General features: G+C 42.6%; 1 protein-coding gene across 1 annotated transcript in view; it reads left to right on the top strand.

The window, feature by feature from the left end:
• Positions 1-6,304, top strand: part of elnb (elastin b) — a 41,407-nt gene extending 35,103 nt beyond the window's left edge. The window contains exons 61-67 of the mRNA XM_060934937.1: positions 399-536; positions 616-675; positions 811-852; positions 2,543-2,602; positions 3,441-3,497; positions 3,894-3,950; positions 5,691-6,304. Of these exons, the coding sequence (XP_060790920.1) occupies positions 399-536; positions 616-675; positions 811-852; positions 2,543-2,602; positions 3,441-3,497; positions 3,894-3,950; positions 5,691-5,737 (461 nt within the window). The 3' untranslated portion in view covers positions 5,738-6,304. The remainder of the gene's footprint in view (positions 1-398; positions 537-615; positions 676-810; positions 853-2,542; positions 2,603-3,440; positions 3,498-3,893; positions 3,951-5,690) is intronic.
• The last annotated feature ends 18,755 nt before the right edge of the window (positions 6,305-25,059 follow it).

The raw sequence follows: 25,059 nt of genomic DNA, 5'->3' as shown, positions 1-25,059 counted from the left end.
AACAAACAGGTCTTTATAAAATCACATGGAAATGGTATTAAAAATCAAATCTGGGTACTATATTATATTTAGTTTAGGTTTAGATCTGATTACTCCAAATGACTTGCTGTGTATGAACCAACCACTGACAGATAGCAAGGCTGCTTTTAGACTCAATTCAAGACTCAATCTAAAAGAAATACTCACACAAAAAAAAAATCTTGGTATTTTTACTGTTCTCAGTGTGAACATGAATCCAACTACATGACTTTTGATATGATAAATATGCATACTTGTGTGTCAGTGCTTCACCTACATAAAGAACAAAATAAATACAATCAATAATTAAAAATGTCACCTCTTAGCCAAATGATCCTAACCATTATCATGTGCTCAGTAACATGTTCCTGTGTTTGTAGGATTTGGCAGTTTGGGTGGAGCAGGAGGCCTAGGACTCGGAGGTACAGGTGGGGCTTTAGGAGGAGGTCCCAGTGGTGTAGGTGGAGGGCTAGGAGGCATAGGAGGAGGACCTGGTGGCCCAGGTGGCATTGGTGGCGGTATATTATATAGCTTCAGGCCTAAAATCAATAAAAGCACCATTTTCAAATACTAGCCATCACAATCTTTTGCTTTTAGGTTACATCTACCCAGGCGGGGCTGGACTGGGAGCTGGAGTTGGGAAGCCTGGTAAATCAGGTGCCACAAAATAATCAATTCCATTATCAATGATCAAATTTCAGACATAATTTAAAAACTGTTTTATTTCCTGAAATTGCACTGATCAACCCTTTCTCTGTTCATGCGTTTTGCTTCTTCTCTCCTTTGTTACAGGGTATGGGACAGGTGCCTTGGGAGGTCAAGGTTACCAGCCAGGTAGGATGGCATTCTTATGTTCTTCTCATCCAAGCTATAGAGGGAATAAAAGTTGTGTTCTCTCATCAGAGGTCAAAATAAAACTGAGAAATTATTCTTAAGTGAAAGTAACTTCCAGTTCAAAGTGGAAGTCCCCAGCCAAAACTGTACTCGTGAAAGTAAAGGGAAAAAAAAGTGCTACTTTCAAATGTACTCTATTAAAAATGTTTTCATGTGAAAAGTATGTTTATTACTAAAACTGGTTTGAAGATTATTTTTATCTTAAAGCAAGACGGCCTTTCGATTTCATTAAATCGGTAAAATGTACTTCTCTCTGAAATTTGGTCATTGTGATATATGTTTATTTCTGTAATATCTTACAAAATATCAGGCCATTCTGTGGCTGGGAAGTTATTTAATTTGAGGGGATTCCTGAGCAAATAATGCGCATGAAATCGTTCGGTTCGCGCAGTCAAGCAGACAGAGGAAGTCCATGTGCGCATGGGCAAGTTTACCTTTGAGCATGCACTGACAGTTCCATCATTCTGTCCCTGAATGAACAGCTGATCACACCGAGCTGCTCGCTGACCACCGATATTTATTAGTTTGATATTTCCTGTGTTTCCTTTCCTTCGTATATAACATAACGTCTTTTCTTCTCGCTTTCCGTTACTGTAGTCAGTCTTTCACGTTTCATTCGCATACTCATGTCCTCCATTTTTCTCTCCTGTTTCAAATTTGTATCTCACAATGACTTGCACAAACAGGAAAGGCCCACCATGTGATGCATGACATAGTATCTTGAATTGGGTCATGGTGAAGCAGGAAAAAATAGTGAAGAATTTAGGGCCACGTGGAGATAAATTCATTCACTGTTCTATTTTTAAAAAACTAATAAAATTGGAAGTCTGTGATTCGAATTCAGTTGCTTTCAGTCCACTAAACAAACATAATTGGATGTCAGGGAAAATTCTTTTTATGACCTACGCTTGAAAAAATCTGAAAGGTGGTCTACCTTTAAAGTAAGTACGCCATTTTTTGTATTGAACCATTCAGTCTATATACGTTTGCTGCTCATATGCATGAGTAAAGCTAGATAGTTTGCTAATGAATTAATTAGAAGTAAATATTTACCATTAGTTAAAATGTGAATTGCTGCCTAGCCAATTAGATTAGCTTCTACAATTGATGCTAATCTACTGTAACCTGGCATTAGCAAAGAAAACAGGTTAACTTAGTTAAATTTACTGTAGTTAATTAATGTTAGTAAATTTCCAATGATTTTTTAGCTGGACTTCCTGTCTTCTAGGAAGGCAAAGGACACACCTTATTTTATACCAGTCTTTGCGTACATTTTATTGTGGTCCAGTGCACACAGATAGCTCTAATACATTATTTAGCATAAGAAGGTCGCCGCAGATGAAGAATTGTCACAATTCTTGATAGTTTTTTCGACACTGATGATCTTGATTGGATGCTAAACTGAACCATATAGCATGCACTCATCGGCTGGATGAGAGAAGAAGAGACTTGAGATTTGTAAGAGTACTTTGAAGGTCTACATAATAATGAAAGGAATAAAAAAATTTATTTTTGGAATGATGCAAGAGTACAATATTCAGTTTCAGTAGTCAAGTAAAGTATAAATACACCAAAATCATACATAAGGATAGTAATGAAGTACAAGTGAATGAGCTTTTCACTCCTGTAGGTAGTGGAGTGCCAGGATACGGTGGTGGTGGTGCAGGCGGTTACCAGCAGCCACTCCCAGGTAATGAAGCCACTTTTTGAAAGCAAACTCATTCCTTTAGCAGCATTTACAAACATCTTCCTGAGTGGTGTAAGAGAAAAGTGTTTCCCCTATCACTGCCAGTTCAAATATTGATGATGCCACAGCCATACATAGCTGGGAGTCAAGCAAGCAAAGCTTTCTGGGTGGGCGGGACAGTATACTTTCTCTGTCCTGTTAATCACAGTGACAACAGCCAATTATGGGAGCTCGTGTATTCAGAAGAGGGCAGATAGCACCTTCTTCTGGGTGTTACACTGCCCTGTGACACAGCATGTGCAGCAGTTTGCAAAGACTGGATTTATATGCCTGTATTTGCCTTCAACCATCCTCATCTCATCTCATTATCTCTAGCCGCTTTATCCTGTTCTACAGGGTCGCAGGCAAGCTGGAGCCTATCCCAGCTGACTACGGGCGAAAGGCGGGGTACACCCTGGACAAGTCGCCAGGTCATCACAGGGCTGACACATAGACACAGACAACCATTCACACTCACATTCACACGTACGGTCAATTTAGAGTCACCAGTTAACCTAACCTGCATGTCTTTGGACTGTGGGGGAAACCGGAGCACCCGGAGGAAACCCACGCGGACACGGGGAGAACATGCAAACTCCGCACAGAAAGGCCCTCGCCGGCCACGGGGCTCGAACCCGGACCTTCTTGCTGTGAGGCGACAGCGCTAACCACTACACCACCGTGCCGCCCTCTTCAACCATCCTGTGATAGTTAAAATAGATAAACTAGTTAGTGGGTGGCAATAAGCAAATGACAAAATTGAAGAAGCGTACATAAATTTATTAATTTTCTTTTATGCTAGGTTATGGTCGAGCTGGACCAGGAGGAGCTGGAAGTGCACCACTTACACCTCAACAATGTAGGCCATTTCTGTTTCACCTGATACATTCATATAACTAATGCAGATTTTGTCCAAGATAACTGCTCATGTATAAGTCAACAACATCGGTTTAAAAATATCATAAAAAATAGTAAAAAATGTATATAGTATAATAAAATGATTTTAATATTTTAACAATATTTTATATTTATCACATTTTTGCTATGATTTAATGATGCAATGGACGCGCAAACAAGATACCTGGTTTGGGCCAGATGTATGGGAAGGACGTGTACAAATATTTGCATTGACAATGAATGGAGCACCAGTCATTCTGGCTGTCTTGGCTTGAGTAAAGGTTTCCCATACTTAATAATTTATTAAATCAGAAACTTTAATGTAAATGTTTTGTTATTATTATTATTATTATTACAGCTAAAGCAGCCAAATATGCAGCTCTTCAGAGTGCTCTAGGTGCTAGAGGCTACAGAGGTACAGTATAGCGCACATTTAGTAATGTACTGTGTGTTTGCATGCTTGGGATGCGCCTTCTGTTGAACTGTGATAGTCAAATACCCACAGGATTTAATGAATGGATATTTAGGTTAACTATATATACATATGACATGAGTGTTTTACTGAGAAATACTCCACTCATATTTTTCATACGAGCTATATCTGGGACATTGAGAATAGTAACGGTGACATATTCCTCTATATGTCATTCGTGATTAAATCAATGAATTGTTTTGAGAAATTTGGGTCCTTTTTGGTTGTGGATGTGTCGATATAATAAGAAAATTACATGTTGGCTTGAAGATATGAAGTTTATCTTCTTGTGTTGAAAAACTCGCATTTTTCGTACAAAATACATCGTGGATCTGAGTGACATATTTAAATAATATTGGCTGGCTTTTTTCATGGTATATCAGATATATTCCATTCAGCTAGCATGATACTGAATGAGTCGAAGATGCGTAGCTGAATGGAATAGATCTGATATACCACGAAAAAAGCCAGCCAATAATATTATTATTATTATTATTATTATTATTATTATTATTATTGTTGTTGTTATTATTATTATTACTATTATACACACACGTTCCTTTTGGGTGTTCAGCATGTCTTTCTTTTTCAAAATTCTCTCAAAATTTTCCATATTTAACCTCCTAGGGCTTAGCGGTCACATGCATGGACAGCACTTTATGGAAATTCAGAACAAGAATCCACATATGTGGACATACTTTTTCTCTAAAAGTACATCTTATCAAAAGATGATGCTTAGTTTTTATTCTAATCAGGTTCTAATAAGCCCAAATAGCAAAGAGAAATAAAAAATGCGTGTAAAAAAACAGCTTGGGCCTTAGGAGGTTAACGACGCAAATCTGGCGGCCATGTTTGTTTATAAATTGTCCCAGTCGCTCGCTAGCACAGAAGTTGTACGTCTCCAATGTGTGATGTCATGTTGTCTCAACAACCATGCAATATCGTAAACCATATTCAACACTCATTCTCCATTGGGTAGAGTGACATAATACACGTAGGATAAGCGATATGCTAACAATATTGCATGCTATCGAACCAAATGAATGAAACTTGCTAGAAGGGAATAGAGCACATGTTTTTATTCCATTGAAAAAGTGTCCTGTATGTATAATAATTCCTGATATTTCACTTCGATGACGTCTCTCCCAGTGTTTTCCCACTGACTAGGTGCGTGTTGTCAAAATGGCGAACTGGTTCAAATTTAAACTTCTTTTGATTAACTTTTTGTGTGTGTGTGTGTGTGTGTGTGTGTGTGTGTGTGTGTGTGTGTGTCCATATAATGTAAAGAATATTACACTGTGGCATGAAACTTCGCTCACTCATGAAATATACATTCACCACTCAAAGATAAACTTCATATCTTCGCATAACTGTGTATATATATAATGGAGAGAGGAGGACAAACAGTGCTGCTCTCTACATCAGAATCCTGTGGATTTTTCCTTTCATATTTTTTTTTTCACTGACTTAATATGGACACATCAGGCATATCAATTGCCTGAATAGTGATTTCAGTATTCAAACACAGTACACCCATCTGGGTATTTGCATACATCCATAACACACGTACCATTTGATTGAAGGCACATTTCCAAATGTATAATGAACTATTTTTGGATCTTATGCTTTTAAGCCATTAGACACTTAAGAAAGTGGTCACTTTGGCTATGTTTGTGACTGCAGGAGGTACTGGGTGCCAAGGCAAATACTGCGGCAGGAGGAGGAAATGAGAGCCCTGCAGTGAGAAGTGACCTCATGAACAAGTGGTGCTACTGCATAATCTCGAATGTACTTTTTCGTTTCTAGTGGGAAAAAAGTCAAAGTATTCCTGCTCAAAGTGCACCTCGTAACACGAGACAGACATTCAGTGTTCAAATCTTCCTTCGTACATAGCTTGGAGTCAAGGATGTATGCAGTGTGGACTTACTCATGCACTTGTGGCACAATGTAAACCCCAAGTTTTATTTACACCCACCAGTTAATCCTTAAAGGACAGGCTTTATTACAGCACCCAAGTCACCATGTCACTACTTAATGTACACTGTAACCTCACCGTCAATTAGCTAAACATGTTACCGCCAACACAGAACACCAGGATTTACACCTCAGTCTGTCAGCCTTCACTTTCACTTCCATAACTGCATAGTTAGTCATGCTGTATGGGGAAATGTTGCTGCTATGTACTGTAATAGACAAACTGTGATAGTATTATCAAGTTGTCATTAAGCTAAGTGGTTCAGGCCACCTCATCACATATACTTAACATTTGCTTTTCTTTCTTTTGATGGTGCCATATATATATATATATATATATATATATATATATATATATATATATATATAGTATTAAGGGGAGCTTTAACTGACCTCCTCATGAGTGCACGATGCTGTTCTTGAAACGCAGATGTGCTCCATGTCATTGTGTTTGCCATTAACACTTTATTGAACAAACAGTACTTTCTGCTGTAGGAAGTATATTATCAAAGTACTGAGGAATACAAGTTCACAAAACCTCAGGTTTAAGGTAGTTTTCATTTAGTTTTTGATATAGTGAGATCTGAATTTTCTTTCTGTCACTTGATTTAGTGTTCCTTATGCATTTAACCCTAGTAACGTGTGAGTTCGATTTGCTTACTGTGTGATTTCTCACTGTATGTGTTTGTGGTTTTGTTTGTTTGTTTGTTTGTTTGTTTTGTGATTCGTGAATCATGTATCAGTATTCGGAAAAGAAACCTGAGATAATGGGAATGACGGTTCACTCACTGAATCTTATTCATTACCAGCAGGTTTGCAATGTTTACCTTTTGATTTTCACAAACCTTGAAAATCATATCAAACTCTTTTCATGTGATGCATTTTATATATATTTTTGCCTTTAACTAAATAACAAAATAAAGGATATCAAGGATAGGAGATTTAATTGTGGAAATCGTTCCACAGTGTGACTTTGGTGACTTTGGACTTTGTTTGTTAACGGTTAATCAATAGTAATTGCATTATTTCAGAAAAGAAATTCCAGCTAGATGCTGCTTCATCAAAGAAGATTGACATCAACTTTTTTTTTCAGGATATTTCTGCACAATTAGAAGAAAATGTCATAAAAATCAATCAAAAGACCATCATGATCTCTAGAGGAACGGCAGATATGTACGATAACTGGAAAACGAAATTGACAGGTAGTTTAATCAGAAAAATATGTTTTTATAAAGTTTAGGGTACTTTAAATCATTTTCCAAATAGCAAAAAAAAGGGGGAAAAATCAGGCTAACCTTCACTTATACAGTACTGTGGAAAAGTCTTAGGCACTATATATTTTTTTTTTTCAGTACAAACTCTCTTATAGATTTTTATCTTATGACTTCTACATTATCAAGTCAGTACAAAAACATTTTAGATTTCCAAAGATTAGTTTTCCAGCACCAAATTAAATGTTACAGTAAAATATTTGTATGTCAGTAAATAAAGCAAGATATAACATAAGACACTTTTCAGAAAAAAAAGAAAACATAATGAAGGCTGCTGGGTTTTGCTGCAAAAATAAGAAGCAAGTGTGACAGTGTTCAGAAGAACTGAAGCTGTTTCTGTAAAACTTACAACTCACTTCCTTATAAAACTCCACACATTGTATTTGACTTTCATTTATTACTGTTTAGTTCTCTGTATCATTTTTTAATGTATAAATGTTTAATTTCATTATTTATGAAGGCATCTTTGCTTTACAGCATTTTTTTGCACGTGCCAAAGATTTCTGCACGTGATTTAATGCTTTATATATGATTTCAACCTCAATGAAATTCTTCCATATTGCATGTCATAATTTGAGTATATGAAGCAGAATGTCTAGTGTTTCTATATATAGGAGTAAACTTAAAAAGTATCTTAACATGTTTATTGAACAGATATCTGTTGTAGTAAAATTACTATCTTACTGTGCATCTTTAAGCGCCACACATCTGGTGTTCAGTAAGACAAATATGCACAGTCACTAAATTTTAAGAGCACTAAATTCTACATCAAAAAATGCAATTTTCCATAAATTTAGAAAACCTCAAACTTCACTTACATTCGTCCATTCATTATCCGTAACCGCTTATCCTGTGCAGGGTCGCAGGCAAGCTGGAGCCTAATCCCAACTGACTATGGGCAAGAGGTAGGGTACACCCTGGGCAAGAGTAAGGGTACACCCTGGACAAGTCGCTAGATCATTGCAGGGCTGACACATAGAGACAAACAACCATTCACACTCAGATCCACACCTACGGTCAATTTAGAGCCACCAATTAGCCTAACCTGCATGTCTTTGGACTGTGGGGGAAACCAGAGCACCCGGAGGAAACCCACACAGACATGGGGAGAACATGCAAACTCCGCACAGAAAGGCCCCCATCGGCCGCTGGGCTCAAATCCAGAACCTTCTTGCTGTGAGGTGACAGTGCTAACCACTACACCACCGTGCCGCCCACTTACATTCAGTGGATCTGAAAATTCAAAAATACTAGTGTGGCCAAAAAAAAGAAAGAACTATCTTAGATTGGATTATAAATGAAAGGATGAAGAAGGATGTCTGTGAACTGGTGTAACTGTAATTTTTCAAAATATATGGAGCAGACACCAAACCGTCCTGTCGGCTTGAAGTTACCTCTCTTTGTCCGTACAAATCGAACTCATTCATTCCATAAGCATCCTGACAATTTTGGGCTATCTAAAGTCCTTCCCGCACCATATGGTGCACAGAGCGGCACCAATCTCTGTTTCTGTAGCCCTCGGCCTCTCGCCTATTACATAGCTAGGGTTACAGTGGGGGGCTAGTCCTCTGGTAACCATGAGAGTTTGACTTCCCACTTGCAACTGTATTGCAGTGTGCCTTGCCAGATGGCAGTAGGTACCATTTTTATAATGGTCTTTGGTATGACCTGACCGCGAGTAGAACTCGTGATCTCCCGATTGAGTGGCAGACACGCGGTTTGGGCTATAATGGATTGAAATTTCACTTTTTTTATCAACTACACTTGAACAGCCTTGACTGACACACCTCTTAGAAGGCATGCTTTGGTTTTAATTTTGTTTTGGAATAAAAAAATCACCCCTCCTAGAACTGCCACCTTATTGTGGTGGAGGGGTTTGTGTGCTTGAATGATCCTAGGAGCTATGTTGTCGGGGGCATTACACCCCTGTTAGGGTCTCCCAAGGCAGACAGGTCCTAGGTGACAGGCCAGACTAAGAGCAGTTCACCAAAACCCCTTATGGATAATAATCTATCAAGGACCGTGACGTCGCCTGGTATGGCACAGCCGGGGCCCCACCCTGGAGCCAGGCCCGGGGTTGGGGCTCGTATGCGAATGCTTGGTGGCCAGACCTTTGCCCATGGGGCCCGGCCAGGCTCAGCCTGAAGCGGTGACGTGGGCCCGACCTCCTGTGGGTTCACCACCCACAGAGGTAGCCATAGGGGGCTGGTGCAGTGTGGATTGGGCGGCAGTCAAAGGCAGGGGCCTCGATGACCTCATCCCTGAACACAGCAGCTAGCTGTTGGGACATGGAATGTCACTTTGCTGGGGGGGAAAGAGCCTGAGCTTGTGCAGGAGGTTGAGAGGTACCGGCTAGAGATAGTCGTGCTCACCTCCACGCACAGCTTGGGCTCCGGAACCCAGCTCCTTGAGAGGGGCTGGACTCTCTACTTCTCTGGAGTCGCCCATGGTGAACGGCGGCGGGCTGGTGTGGGCTTGTTTATAGCTCCCCAGCTCAGCCACCATGTGTTGGAGTTTACTCCAGTGAACGAGAGGGTCGCCTCTCTGCACCTTAGGATTGGGGAGAGGGCTCTTGCTGTTGTTTGTGCCTACGGGCCGAATATCAGTATAGAGTATCCGGCCTTCTTGGAGTCCCTGGGAGAGGTACTGAGAGGTGCTCAGACTGGGGACTCCATTGTTCTACTGGGAGACTTCAACGCTCACATGGGCGATGACAGTGACACCTGGAGGGGCTTGATTGGGAGGAATGGCCTCCCCGATCTGAACCCGAGTGGTGTTTTGTTATTGGACTTCTGTGCTAGTCATGGTTTGTCCATAACAAACACCATGTTCGAGCATAGGGGTGTCCATAAGTGCACGTGGCACCAGGACACCTTAGGTCAGAGGTCGATGATCGACTTTGTTGTCGTTTCATCGGATCTCTCGCCCTATGTCTTGGACACTCAGGTGAAGAGAGGGGCTGAGCTGTCAACTGATCACCACCTGGTGGTGAGTTGGATCCGCTGGCGGAGGAGGAAGCTGGACAGACCTGGCAGGCCCAAACGTATGGTGAGGGTCTGCTGGGAACATCTGGCCGAGCACTCTGTTGGGGAGGTCTTTAACTCCCACTTCCGAGGGAGGCTGAGGACATTGAGTCTGAGTGGACCATGTTCTCTGCCTCCATTGTTGACGTGGCTGTTCGGAGCTGTGGCCGCAAGGTCTCCGGTGCCTGTCGTGGCGGCAATCCCCGAACCCTGTGCTGGACACCGGAAGTAAGGGATGCCATCAAGCTGAAGAAGGAGTCCTATCGGGCCATGTTGGCCTCCGGGACTCCTGAGGCAGCTGACGGGTATTGGCAGGCCAGGTGTGCCGCAGCTTGGGTAGTTGCGGAGGCAAAAACTCAGAACTGGGAGGAGTTCGGTGAGCCCATGGAGGAGGACCATCGGTCGGCCTCAAAGAAATTCTGGCAAACCATCCAGCACCTCAGGAGGGGGAAGCAGTACTCTGCCAACACTGTTTACAGTGCGGGTGGGGAGCTGTTGACCTCGACTGGGGACATTGTCAGGCGGTGGAAGGAATACTTCAAGGATCTCCTCAATCCCACCGTCGTGCCTTCCATTGAAGAAGCGGAGGCTGATGACTCAGAGGTGGACTCGTCCATTACCCAAGCTGAAGTCACTGAGGTGGTTAGCAAGCTCCTCGGTGGCAAGGCACCGGGGGTGGATGAGATCCGCCCCGAGTATCTCAAGTCTCTGGATGTTGTGGGGCTGTCTTGGCTGACACGCCTCTGCAACATCGCGTGGCGGTCGGGGACAGTGCCTCTGGAGTGTCAGACTGGGGTGGTGGTCGCTCTTTTTAAGAAAGGGGACCAGAGAGTGTTCTCCAATTATAGGGGAATCACACTTCTCAGCCTCCCAGGAAAGGTTTACTCCAGGGTACTGGAGAGGAGAATTCGGCCAATAGTCGAACCTCGGATTCAGGAGGAACAATGCGGTTTTTGTCCTGGTCACGGAACACTGGACCAGCTCTATACCCTTCATAGGGTGCTCAAGGGTTCATGGGAGTTTGCCCAACCAGTCCACATGTGCTTTATGAATTTGGAGAAGGCATTCGACCGTGTCCCTTGTGGTATTCTGTGGGGGGTGCTTTGGGAGTATGGGGTTTGGGGCTCTTTGCTAAGGGCTGTCCGGTCCCCGTACAAAGGGAGCAGGAGTCTGGTATGCATTGCCGGCAGTAAGTCAGACCTGTTCCCAGTGCATGTTGGACTCTGGCAGGGCTGCCCTTTGTCACTGGTTCTGTTCATAATCTTTATGGACAGAATTTCTAGGCGCAGCCAGGGGCCGGAGGGAATCCTGTTTGGGAACTACAGGATTTCATCTCTGCTTTTCGCAGATGTTGTCCTGTTGGCTTCTTCAAACCAGGACCTTCAGCATGCACTGGGGTGGTTTGCAGTCGAGTGTGAAGTGGCTGGGATGAGAATCAGCACCTCCAAGTCAGAGGCCATGGTTCTCGACTGGAAAAGGGTGGCTTGCCCTCTCCAGGTTGGTGGAGAAGCCCTGCCTCAAGTGGAGGAGTTTAAGTATCTCGGGATCTTGTTCACGAGTGAGGGAAGGATAGAGCATGAGATCGACAGGCAGATCGGTGTGGCCTCCGCAGTGATGCAGTCGCTTTATCGGTCCATCATGGTGAAGAAGGAGCTGAGCCAAAAGGCGAAGCTCTCGATTTACCGGTCGAGCTATGTTCTGACTCTCACCTATGGTCATGAGCTTTGGGTAATGACCGAAAGAATAAGATCGCGGATACAAGCGGCTGAAATGAGTTTCCTTCTCAGGGTGGCTGGGCGCTCCCTTAGAGATAAGGTGAGAAGCACAGTCACTCGGGAGGAGCTCGGAGTAGAACCGCTGCTCCTCCACATCGAGAGGAATCAGCTGAGGTGGCTCGGGCATCTCTTTCGGATGCCTCCTGGACACCTCCCTGGGGAGGTGTTCCAGGCATGTCCCCCCGGGAGGAGGCCCTGGGGAAGACCCAGGACATGCTGGAGGGACTATGTCTCTCGGCTGGCCTGGGAATGCCTCGGTGTTCTTCCCGAGGAGCTGGCCAAGGTGTCTGGGGAAAGGGAAGTTTGGGCTTCCATGCTCAGACTGCTGCCTCCGCGACCCGGCCCCGGATAAGCGGAAGAAGACGAGACGAGATGAGATGATAAAAAATTATTAAAAAGGTGCTCCATTTTGCAAAGCAGATGAAGCCAGAAATGCTGCAAACTTTCAAGTGTTGCGCATATGACATCACTTCCTCTGAATTAACAATAACTTACCAGAAACACATTCATGTAATGGCAGACTCAAAGAGCCAAACTTTACCTGCTAAATAGAATATGTTCCTGGTCTCATATTAAAATGCAATTTAGACCGTAAACTATTGAACATGTCTCGTTTTATAAGGTATAATTTCCAGGGTTGATGTCATTTTTGTAAGACTAGCACTTTAAAGGGTGGAAACTATTGCTTTAGATGAAAAATGAGATCTGCAAAGCACTGTACATGCACTTAAAGAGGTACTGGACACTTAAATGTGTTTTTTGAGCTGTAACCGAAATGATATGCAGGAAAACTGGATACCCCAAGAAAAACTGGAAAGAGTAGTGGCCCCCCGAGCACAGCGAGGTGCAAAGAGCATGCCACTGAGGGTGTGCTCCCCCACAAAATTTTTAAATATAAGGGTTCATTTCATGGCTTTTGTTGACAGCTGATTTTTACCAGTTCAACATGTTGGGGAAAAGGCTATATTTTAGTTATAATTTTACTGAATTCCCACCCTAAAAACAGAAAAAAACAAAGTCAATACAATACCCACTTGCATCTCACAAGCCGTATCCTGCAGTTTATTTCACATCAAACAAAGTGAATGGTGATGCAACATGGCATGAGTTCTTCAAAATACTGATCATTAAATTTTGGCAATAGTGCAGATGTCTAAATACTCTCACTGTCAGAATCAAGCTGGTCAGCAACATGCAGCAAACCTGCCATCGTGGTCTCACAGCTACAGTCTGCCACTGTTGCTGAGTTGTTTTCCACAGTTTTCTTTTTGAAAAACTCTGTAATTAAGTTGCATCCTGTCTGTGTTTTTGCTCACTCGTGTCCGGCTTGAAGGCTCCGCCATTTTTGGATAAGTTACCTATGAATATTAATTACACATCACTCATCCAGTCAGTGTGGGATACCACACACACTCAGCCAATCAATGTGGAATACCAGTCTCTGACATGAGCTGTGAACTTAGGTCAAGTTCAGGTCCATGGGCTTACATGGACTGTACTGATTACCTGCTCAAAAGCTACAAAACACATGCATGTTGATTAAAAGCCAGTCTCACGTTTTCTCAATCACAGATCGACACACTCGTATTAGAAAACAGTGAACTAAAAGGAAATGTCACAAACTTATCCAACCAGGTAACACATCTCACTAGCGAAAATAGAATCATGAAAGAAAAAATACTAGACCTCCAATGTCACAGCATGCGTGACAACCTCATTTTTTCAGGAATCCCACTATCAACAGCTACACCTGATAATCCGGAGAAAGCTGCTAAAGAATTCATGCAGTCATCCCTGAAAACTAGGGCTTAATTTTGGGTAGGGACACTAGGGACGTGTCCCTACCAATATTCAGCCGCTACTGTGTAATCACGATCAGTAAAACCGATGTCCTAACCTGAGCAATGATTATATGGCACACAAAGGGTTAAATGTATGACACTGCTAATAATCCCCCCTCTAATGTAGATATCATTCTCTGATTAGCTACCTGTTTCTCGCTAACTTACATGGTTGGCTATCCCAGCTGTCACTCCATCTGCTGTAAAAGCAGCACACTTCCCACAGCAGCCGTGACTACCCGCCCATCAACCCCCCGTATCTCACACGTACACACCTGACCTACCCCACGCACCCCCCACTCTCCGTCAGCCTACAAATTGAGCTGGACTTCAATGTCCATGCATGCTTGCCCTACGACTCGCATGCTGACTTGAGTATCATGGATGACGGCTCCCCTCCCAAGAAACGAGACATTCGTTCATTCTTCTTCAAAGTCAAGAATGTAAGTGCAAGGTTTCCGTCAAGCTTTAAAAACTCAACAAAATCCTTTTGATGTATGGAAACCCTTCATGAAAGTATTGCTGCGGCTCCTTAGGCAGGTTTAGCAATGTGACAGGACGCATCAGAGCTAGGCTACTGCATAGCTGCAGAGAAAAGGAATGCTGGAGCAATGTAACTTGGTGTTAGATAATATCCTCAATGAATGAATGTTAAATTTATAGACCTAATGGTTTTACAGAATGTAAGTAGTCAGATGTAGGCTACTGCATGGCCATGCAGATGTGCGACTTGCATTTCAGAATCAACAGCGTGACAGCTGCTGAGTCTGCTGCGTTCACCGTTTTACAGAGACCTCTTTCTACTACTACTAGGCTAGGCTAGATACAACAAATCCATGGTCCTTTACTGCCACCTACAGACGAATATTGGTAACTGCCTTGGATCACTTTTGTGTCCCCACCAATGTCAAAATCAAAGTTACTCCCTTGACTGAAAATCTCACCAGAGGCAGTCAACAGGATTACCTTTCATCGAGTCCACCGTCTCACTTCCAAACACAATAAAAAGCCACCTCCGATAATCGCCAAATTCGAAAACTACAAGCACAAAGAACTCATTAAAAGCAAAGGAAAAGAACTGAAAGGCACATCATATGGACTAAACGACCAATTCCCACGAGAAATTCAGGAAAGAAGAAGAACCCTCTTGCCTATAATGAAACAACTCCAGCAAGAAGGTAAACGAGCCACACTGTCTGTCAACAAGTTTACATCAATGGAACACCGCGACCTCAATATCACCACCTGGTTATAGCAGCTCATACCCCACGCCAATATTTATCTTGATTGTAATTTTGTCACCCTCCCCTTCCCCTAACTTACTGTACTAGCTCTGATGCATCGAACTCTGTCTCCACACCTTTTTCTCTTTCTAAGCCTCTCTCTCTCTTTTCCTTTTGTTCACTCCATCCCATTTTTTCTCTCAATGTTCAGTATATTTCAATGTGTTGTGTCTTTATACGGTATGTTGGCTCGTATGTCCTGTCCATTTTTGTTCAATATGTCTACAGGCTGAATTTAAATTGTGATTATGATTTTAATACTAAACAGGAAATCATCATGTTGACACCATTCCAGAACCAGATTTCTACTTCTTTATTCTTTGTATCTATCCCACCCCCTTTCTTGTACAACTCATACATATGCTATGCTACATACCTATCCCTCTCCCTCTCTTCCCCCTCTCCTTTTTAAGCCATATTGAGGTTTTTCACCCACGTGACCAAGTCATGTGAGGCTGCCATTTTGGACGTCACGGCTCGAATCAGTTTGAATGCGAGGAAGGCGACAAACGAAAAACATAAAAGAAAAAGGAGCGAGATGCAGAAAACACCTTCACTATCCAGCGACGTAGGGCATTTACAGGGCGAGCAGAGGGAGAGGTATTTGCAAAAATTGAGGTTAGCAGGCTTAGAGAACGACGTTTACCTGCTTCCACCAGGATTGTTCACTGACGTACGGAAGTACACGAAGCCCTCGTCTTTACCTGACTTCGGCCCACATGATCTGTATACCTATGTCGTTAAAAACCCATCGCCATACACAGGTATTGATCTGAAAGCGTATAAGAGTTTGGATACCTACAAATATTTTGTGTCAGGCTGGGTAACATGCCTACATCAGCGGGTCGTCCCTGGAGCCGGTGGTCGCCATCTTATTACAGCTAAGGTTTGTTCACATTTTCATTTACTTTCGGTCCTCAGGATAAACAAAATGTTATTAAATGTCATTGAAATAACTTTAGTCTGTTGAGACATGGCCCGTTATAAATTTGCTGTTACCAGGCAATGACCAAGAACTGTATTATTAGGGTCGGTGTCTGTGTTGTAGCAGTGTACTAGCAACTAGCTGTTAGCACTAGCTAATGTCAACAACATCATAGCTAGTATGTTACTGTAGCAATGTTTACGTTCAGTCATTTGGATGACTGTTAAAACCTTTCAGTCTCAAGTTTTTCCTTTACTGTATTTACTAGTTTACTGTAATTATGATCCGGCAGCTATTTACACCAGATCCAGTGTAAATAGCTGCCGGAGCGCGCTCCGGCTTGCTCCCCCTCAAATTAAGCAGCGCGCTCCGGCTTGCTCCTCGACCGGAGCACTCCGGGAGCAAGCCGGAGCGCGCTCCGGAACCTCGGCCGGAGTACTCCGGGAGCAAGCCGGAGCACGCTGCTTAATTTGAGGGGGAGCAAGCCAGAGCACGCTGCTTAATTTGAGGGGGAGCAAGCCGGAGCGCACTCCGGAACCTCGGCCGGAGCACTCCGGGAGCAAGCCGGAGCGCGCTCCGGAACCTCAGCCGGAGTACTCCGGGAGCAAGCCGGAGCACGCTGCTTAATTTGAGGGGGAGCAAGCCGGAGCGCGCTCCGGAAGCTATTTACACTGGATCCGGTGTAAATAGCTGCCGGATCATAATTACAGTAAACTAGTAAATACAGTAAAGGAAAAACTTGAGACTGAAAGGTTTTAACAGTCATCCAAATGACTGAACGTAAACATTGCTACAGTAACATACCAGCTATGATGTTGTTGGCATTAGCTAGCTTGACCTTCAAAATGGCGGACACCGGGGCGTCACGTGACCCTGTGACGTCAGGTGAAAAACCTCAATACATGCCTGCTCACACTCTCTCACACACACAGCCCATCTTTTCATCTCACATTTTCATACCTTTAAGATCAGAACATGGCATCACTTACATTGCTGACTTGGAACATCCGTGGGATTGGATCTCAGGCAAAGAGGATCAAAGTCTTAAATCATTTGGATAATTTAAAAGCTGACATATGCCTCTTACAAGAAACTCACCTCTCAGAATCAGATTACACCCGTATCAAATCAACACGATTCAGTTACTTGTTCTCAGCACATTACAACACAAAACAGAGGGGAGTTTGTATCTTGATTAACAAAAGAATCTCTTTCACTCATAACACCACTATCACAGACCCAGAAGGACGTTTTATCATTATAAACCTTTCAATTAACACCCGTTACAATTGCTAATGTTTATGGCCCTAACACAGATGATCCAGTTTTCTTTCAGAACTTTTTTGTTTCCATCTCAACTTTATCTGACTGTCCCATCATAATTGCAGGCGACATCAATACAGTTTTAGACCCCACTATAGATAGATCTGATCATTCAAAAAACAAACGAATTTGGCAATCCACAAAAACAATAAAACAGTTCATGGGCGATTTTGGCCTTGTTGATGGTTGGCGGCTTCAGCACCCAGACTCTAAAGACTACTCTTTTTTCTCACCAGTCCACCACTCTTATTCCCGCATTGACTATTTTCTCACTAGCAATTCTATCATGCCAAATATCTCTGATTCAACAATTCATCCCATAGTCATTAGTGATCATGCCCCTGTAACAATCAAATGGAACAGAACCCCCCCCCCACAGAAATATAGTAATAGATGGCGCTTCAATACTTCCCTCTTGCAAGACCCCAAATTTAACAGTTTTATTAGGAGAGAGTGGGTATGCTTTCTAGAAATGAATGATTCCTCTGGATCATCTCCTTCCCTTCTGTGGGAAACAGGAAAGGCAGTGCTTAGAGGAAGAATAATCTCATTTAAAGTATACAAAAAAAGAAAGAAAAAGAACAGGAAGTAGAATTAAATAACAAAATTAAACAATTGGAAGAGATCGACGCAAGTAACCCAACAGAAGAAACGCAGACTGAACTAAGGAAATGTAAATTCTGTTACGACCACTAGGCTCAAGTGACCATAACATAAAAGGGAGTCCACACAGTTGTTCCAGTTTTAGCAGTATTTTAATTAAATAATAATAATAAAAAGAAGAAAAATGAGAAAGAACAAAGGAAAACCTGCGCTGGGCAGGCCTTCTCCCAGTGAAGGCCTGAACAGCACACAGCCAAACAACCAAACCAAAATGCCAGCAAAGCACGCCCTCCAACCTGACAGCCATAGGTTGTATTTGAACTGTTCCGCCTGTTTGGCCAAAGTGACAAGATACCAAACAGCTCCTCCTAAAGGTCGGGAGGGGGAGAGAGAACAAGTTCAAGATTAATATATCAAAAAGGTGGAGTAAGCACTCTCAGCATGACCAAGCTGGGCGTGACAATTCAAAGTCAATGAAATACTTAATAGACAAACTCAATTTATGATCCATCATTTAAGGCAAGAAAATTTCCACTATAGCAATAAATCAGGTAAATACTTAGCAAATCAAATCAGACGGAACATAGAAAAAGTAACAGTCCCAGTCATAAAGAACTCAGCAGGGAAGCTAACCAGCTTACCTGAAGAAATAAATCAGGTTTTCTACAATTTTTACAATAAACTATACTTTTCAGAAATAAACCCCAACCAGGATGCCATGACTCATTTCTTAACAGCATCAACTTACCACAACTTAATGAAAACCAAACAAATAAACTAGAGTCACCTATAACTCAACAAGAACTGTACAAGGCTCTTAAACGTATGCCTAATAACAAAGCACCAAGTCCGGATGGCTTCCCTGCTGAGTTCTACAAACAATTTTGGTCCATTTTGGCTCCACTTTTTATCAGGATGATCAATGAATCAAAACAAAAAAAAAAGACTTCCAGCTAGTATCACCACAGCTTCAATTTCACTTCTCCTTAAGCCCAATAAGGATCCAACAATCCCATCCAGCTACCGGCCAATCTCCCTACTCAATGTTGACAATAAAATAATCACCAAAACGTTAGCGCTCAGATTAGAAGAGGTCTCCCCATCCATTATCCACCCAGATCAGACTGGCTTCATTAAAGGCAGAATTTCTTCCTCCAACACCCGCAGATTGTTTAAAGGGTATGGGACATGGATTTTTTTCTGGGCATAATTATGTATAAAGGACATAAGAAATGCCATCTAAATCACTGCAGGGTGTCAAAAATGTGAAAATCATCACATTATTCAAGTTTTTTTATACATCAGCGTAAAACAAGGATTCGTTAATGAGCTAGGTCTTGGGTGGCCAACCCGCGGCTCGCGAGCCACATGCGGCTCTTTGCCCGGTGTCATGCGGCTCTTACGTTCATATCGAAGTTTGTGTTTGTGTTTTTTTTTATGTGCGTGTGCGCTTTGCTTGAGTTCAGTATGGTATTTTCATCAAATGCATCTTCGCTTTGCTTGGGTATATTATGGTATTTTCAGGTCATGTCAAATGCGCATGTGCGTGAGATAATTGCTAAGTTTTTGGGCAAGGTGTATCTTGTGTCAAGTAGCCTCTCAAAATGGCAATGAAAAAATGCACAGCAAAACGAAAATATGAAGATGAACATGGGACATTTTTAACAGAGTGGGAGAGTTTATACTTTTTTGTTGAACGTAATGGCAAGCCATTCTGCCTTATATGTCAGTCGTCATTAGCTCATTTCAAAGCTTCCCGCCTCCCTGAATAAGCAAGGAGCCAGATATGCAACACTAATTGAAAACCTGCACGAAAGCTTTGTAACCCGGTTCCGTGATATACAACTGAAAAGGCCACAGATTACGTTCCTCGTCGACCCATTCAATGCAGAGACGGACTGTTTGAAAGCCCCGCTTGTCACAGATGAGGCTGCGGCTGAGTTGGAGATGATCGATCTTCGTGAGGAAGACCAACTGAAACCTGTTTTGAGGGAAGGCACCATTGAGTTTTGGAAAAGTGTGCCATTGGAAAAATACCCGAATGTGAAACGGGCTGCGCTTAAGATACTGTCAATGTTTGGGTCAACATACGTCTGCGAGTCTGTGTTCTCTACCATGAAACACGTGAAGTCAAAGCATCGTTCTGTTCTGACTGAAACCCATGTGAAAGAACTGCTTCGAGTGGCAACGACGGAATACAAGCCAGATTTGAAGAGGATTGTTCAAGGCAAGGAATGTCAGAAGTCCCACTAAGCAACATGCATAGTAAGTGCACACGATATTGATTGCTGTAAATGACTGGCCTGTGGTATTAGTACTGACTGAAGGAGTAAATTTCTCTCATGTTGGCGTGTGACATTTACTATTAATCTGGCTGAGCAGAGGTGAGTGCTTGAGCGTGTGCGTGTGTGTCTGTGAGGGAGGGGGGGCGATGTTCATGTGTGGTCATGTGTATGATGCGGCTTTTTTTTGGTAATGCCATGAGTCCCACTAAGCAGCATGCATAGTAAGTGCACACAATGTTCATTGTTAAAAATGACTGGCCTCAGCCTGTGGTCTTAGTACTGTAGGAGTAAATATGTTGGTGTGTGACATTTACTATTAATCTGGCTGAGCAGAGGTGTGTGTGTGTGTGTGTGTGTGAGAGAGAGAGAGGAAGGGATGGGTGATGCTCGTGTGCCCATGTGTATGATGTGGCTCTTTGCGGTAATACAATAAAAAATGTGGCTCTTGGTCTCCAACTGCTTGGCCACCCCTGAGCTAGGTGGTCACGTGACCCGTGACGTAACAAAAACTTTCCAAGGAGCCAGCGCTTGGGAATCTAATGTAAACAGGTTACCGAAATGGACACCATCGACAGTGACATTCCCGATGTTTCACAGAGATGTGAAGTTAGACCCTATCAATTCGAACCGATAGCTGGAAATTCACATGAACATGGATCTTGTCTTTACTCTGACGGGTCAGATGATTCTGAGAGTGAGAGTTCATTCAGTCCCCATGAAACTGAAAGCGGTCGGCTCGATAACACTTCCTGGTAAGTTAAAAACAATTCTGCTCAAAGGCTAATGATCTGTTGAAAGAAGTATTATTTTTGTATCATACATTGAAAGTTCATCATAGATCTAGCTAAAGTCCGTTGCAAGCTATTTTTTTTGCTGATATTTTTCGAGATTGATTGAGATACAATGCTTCCAGAGTCCATTTACAGAAGTAAAAGCAAAACAGTAAACGATAGATAATAAAATTACATAAAATAAATGGGGAAGAAAAATAATAAGAATTAAACAATAGTAGAAATAAAATATAGAATAATAAAATGAAATAAAAGTTCAAAAAAACCTCTTCTACAACTTCACCACAACTCTTCGATTCGATACGTAAACAAAGAAGGACAGATATAAGAGTAAATGAGTCAGAATTATGATAATCAATAATTGATACACCCAAAATTATAACACTAATCCTTACCTCGGCTTTCAGATGCTTAGCGAATGCACCTCGTGGTGGCCGTAGCACTTCTGGTTTCACTCCGCCGTCTTGTTCCTGAATTGGGACGTTGGGAACGACTCCATCTTTAAGTAGCCTCTTAAATTTGGCTTGGCAATTAATTTCGTTCAGTACCTGAGTATTAAAGTTGAAAGAATCCTCTGTGAAATGGTCCGAACACAGTCTGTGGGAAACAGTAGGTGCAAAGTTTTTTCTACGGCAGTAGTGAGCCCACACTTTCCTCAGCTTCGGGTCCTTGGGGAATGCAAAAAAACTTACTCCAGGGCATTTCCCATTGGAATTATTGCAACCATAAGCAGTACAATACACCATGATGTCCAATGTATGATGTCCAATGTACTTTAAAGACTATAAAAACAATTTTCTTGTCATCCACTTCTCCATTCATCTACCCGCTTGTGCTGTGCCCAAAAGTTTTTGTGACGTATGATCACGTGACAGCGGCTCTTCCAGTTGTAGAAAATGCATATCGGAAGTCGAGCAGAAATGCCATATAATCATCACGAATATAACGATTTTGCTGAATTTAATAGATGATTTTGTATTTGTTGATGCAATTAATTCATATTTTTAATGGAAAGAAATGATATAGCGTGCATTTATGTTTCATGTCCCATATCCTTTAATATAATGTACCACTCCTCAACTATACAAGAAAAAAAAACATTATAGCAACTCTTGATGCGGAAAAAGCTTTTGATAGGGTCAACTGGAATTTTCTGTTTTCCACATTAGGGTGGTTTGGTTTCGGGGAATTGTTCATTAATTGGATTAAAATTCTCTACACTTCACCTTCAGCCACAGTGATCACCAGTGGACTAACATCACACAGTTTCACTCTGCACCGGGGAACTAGACAGGGATGCCCACTCTCGCCTTTATTATTTACCATCTTCATTGAACCTCTAGCTGTTGCCATCCGTCAGAACCCCCATATTAAGGGAGTTCAGACTCTAAATACGCATCATAAAATCAGCCTCTATGCCGACGACATCCTACTTTTTCTTCAAGACCCCACAGTATCAGTAAAAGAAGCCATTAAACTTATTGACACATTCTCTAATATTTCTGAATACTCAATCAATTGGAATAAGTCTGCAATTCTTCCATTACACTCCAACAGCTGGGATGTGACAGCCCATCCATCACCTATCCCACTATGTACTAATTATATCACATATTTAGGGATAAAGGTTTCCCCAAGGCTGTCAGATTTATTTAGTCTAAATTTTACCCCCCTGCTCAATTCAATAGATGATGATCTCCAGCGATGGATGAACCTTCCACTATCCATCATGGGCAGGATATCAGTCGTCAAAATGTCAATATTACCCAAAATAAATTATTTCTTCTCAATGATTCCGACACAGCCCTCCCCTCCCTGGTTTAAATCACTAGACTCAACAATTACTAAGTTCTACTGGAAAAATAAGACACCAAGAATCAAACTGACCACTCTACAAAAACCTAAAATACTCGGAGGACTAGAGGCTCCACACTTCCAACATTATGCCCTGGCCAGCCAGCTTCGTTACATATACAAATGATTACATCCCACCCCCTCAGACAATACCTGGTTAGACAAAGAACAAACTATTTGCAAGGATATTCAGATCTCAGACCTTCCTTTCTGTAGTCATCTCATCTCATCTCATTATCTCTAGCCGCTTTATCCTGTTCTACAGGGTCGCAGGCAAGCTGGAGCCTATCCCAGCTGGCTACAGGCGAAAGGCGGGGTACACCCTGGACAAGTCGCCAGGTCATCACAGGGCTGACACATAGACACAGACAACCATTCACACTCACATTCACACCTACGGTCAATTTAGAGTCACCAGTTAACCTAACCTGCATGTCTTTGGACTGTGGGGGAAACCGGAGCACCCGGAGGAAACCCACGCAGGGTTCTTGTGGCGTGCAGGGGGAAATCTGGGCAGAGACTCACCCTGTGTGCACACTTCTTTTAATGCAATACATTAGAGAAAGCCCACAATATAGCCATTTACATTCTTACATAGGATAAATATGGCGTGTTGTGTGATGGTCTGAAGTTGAGGTGTGGTGGGTCGTGAGGGGTGAGGGGGGTGCTGGGGGCCATGGGCCGTGGGCTGATTAGCATGCAGGGCCTTCCCTCTGCCGTCTCATTGTGGTATATCCTGTGCGGGGGCGGGATGACACCGTGGTCATATTTGGGTGCCCAGGCAATCTGTATAATTAGTCAGCTAATCAAATTATTCCTATTCTTATCCTATTCTTATTTCTCTTATTATATTACACATTATTCCTCACTGTTAATTTTGGTTTTTCACTCAATTTTAAATTCGCTGTTGTGTTTGATTTTTGCTTTTTTGGGTAGTTGTATTGTTTGTTTTGTATAATTATATGGTATACGAATAAAAAAAAAAAGGATAAGTTACCTATGAATATTAATTGCACATCGCACATCCAGTCAATGTGGGATATCACACACACTCAGCCAATCAATGTGGAATACCCGTCTCTGACATGAGCTGTGAACTTAGGTCAAGTTCAGGTCCATGGGCTTACATGGACTGTACTGATTACCTGCTCAAAAGCTACAAAACACATGCATGTTGATTCTAGGCCTAAACTATAAGTGTCGCGGCGGCAGTTTAATGCATAGCGGCATGTCACTAAGCTATAATGCCTTAGTGGAAGCCCTGATATGACTGTAAGGTCATGGACCACACTAATGCTGGTGTTAATATTGACAAATTACTATTTTTCCAAAACAAAAAAGCATTTTATTGGGTTGAAAATGGCTCAAAACAGGTCCGGGTTCGAGCCCCGTGGCCGGTGAAGGCCTTTCTGTGCGGAGTTTGCATGTTCTCCCCGTGTCCGCGTGGGTTTCCTCCGGGTGCTCCGGTTTCCCCCACAGTCCAAAGAGATGCAGGTTAGGTTAACTGGTGACTCTAAATTGACCGTAGGTGTGAATGTGAGTGTGAATGGTTGTCTGTGTCTATGTGTCAGCCCTGTGATGACCTGGCGACTTGTCCAGGGTGTACCCCGCCTTTCGCCCGTAGTCAGCTGGGATAGGCTCCAGCTTGCCTGCGACCCTGTAGAAGGATAAAGCGGCTAGAGATAATGAGATGAGATGAGATGAAAATGGCTCAAAACGCCATCTACTGGCTAAAATCATCCTGAACGTTGCAAGGCCGATGCTGATGTAGAGTCGACCCGTCATCACAAGTCGCCAGGTCATCACAGGGCTGACACATAGACACAGACAATCATTCACACTCACATTCACACCTACGGTCAATTTAGAGTCACCAGTTAACCTAACCTGCATGTCTTTGGACTGTGGGGGAAACCGGAGCATCCGGAGGAAACCCACGCGGACACGGGGAGAACATGCAAACTCCACACAGAAAGGCCCTCGCCGGCCATGTGGCTCGAACCCGGACCTTCTTGCTGTGAGGTGACAGCGCTAACCACTACACCACCGTGCCGCCCGTCATGAAATTTATATTACAAAAAAAAAAAAAGTTAACACCCCCTGA

The sequence above is a fragment of the Neoarius graeffei genome, chromosome 12, assembly GCF_027579695.1.
Source record: "Neoarius graeffei isolate fNeoGra1 chromosome 12, fNeoGra1.pri, whole genome shotgun sequence".
NCBI classification, from domain to species: Eukaryota; Metazoa; Chordata; class Actinopteri; order Siluriformes; family Ariidae; genus Neoarius; species Neoarius graeffei.
The sequence above is the reverse complement of the archived record's forward strand: the minus strand, read 5'-3'. Positions and strand labels throughout refer to the sequence as shown.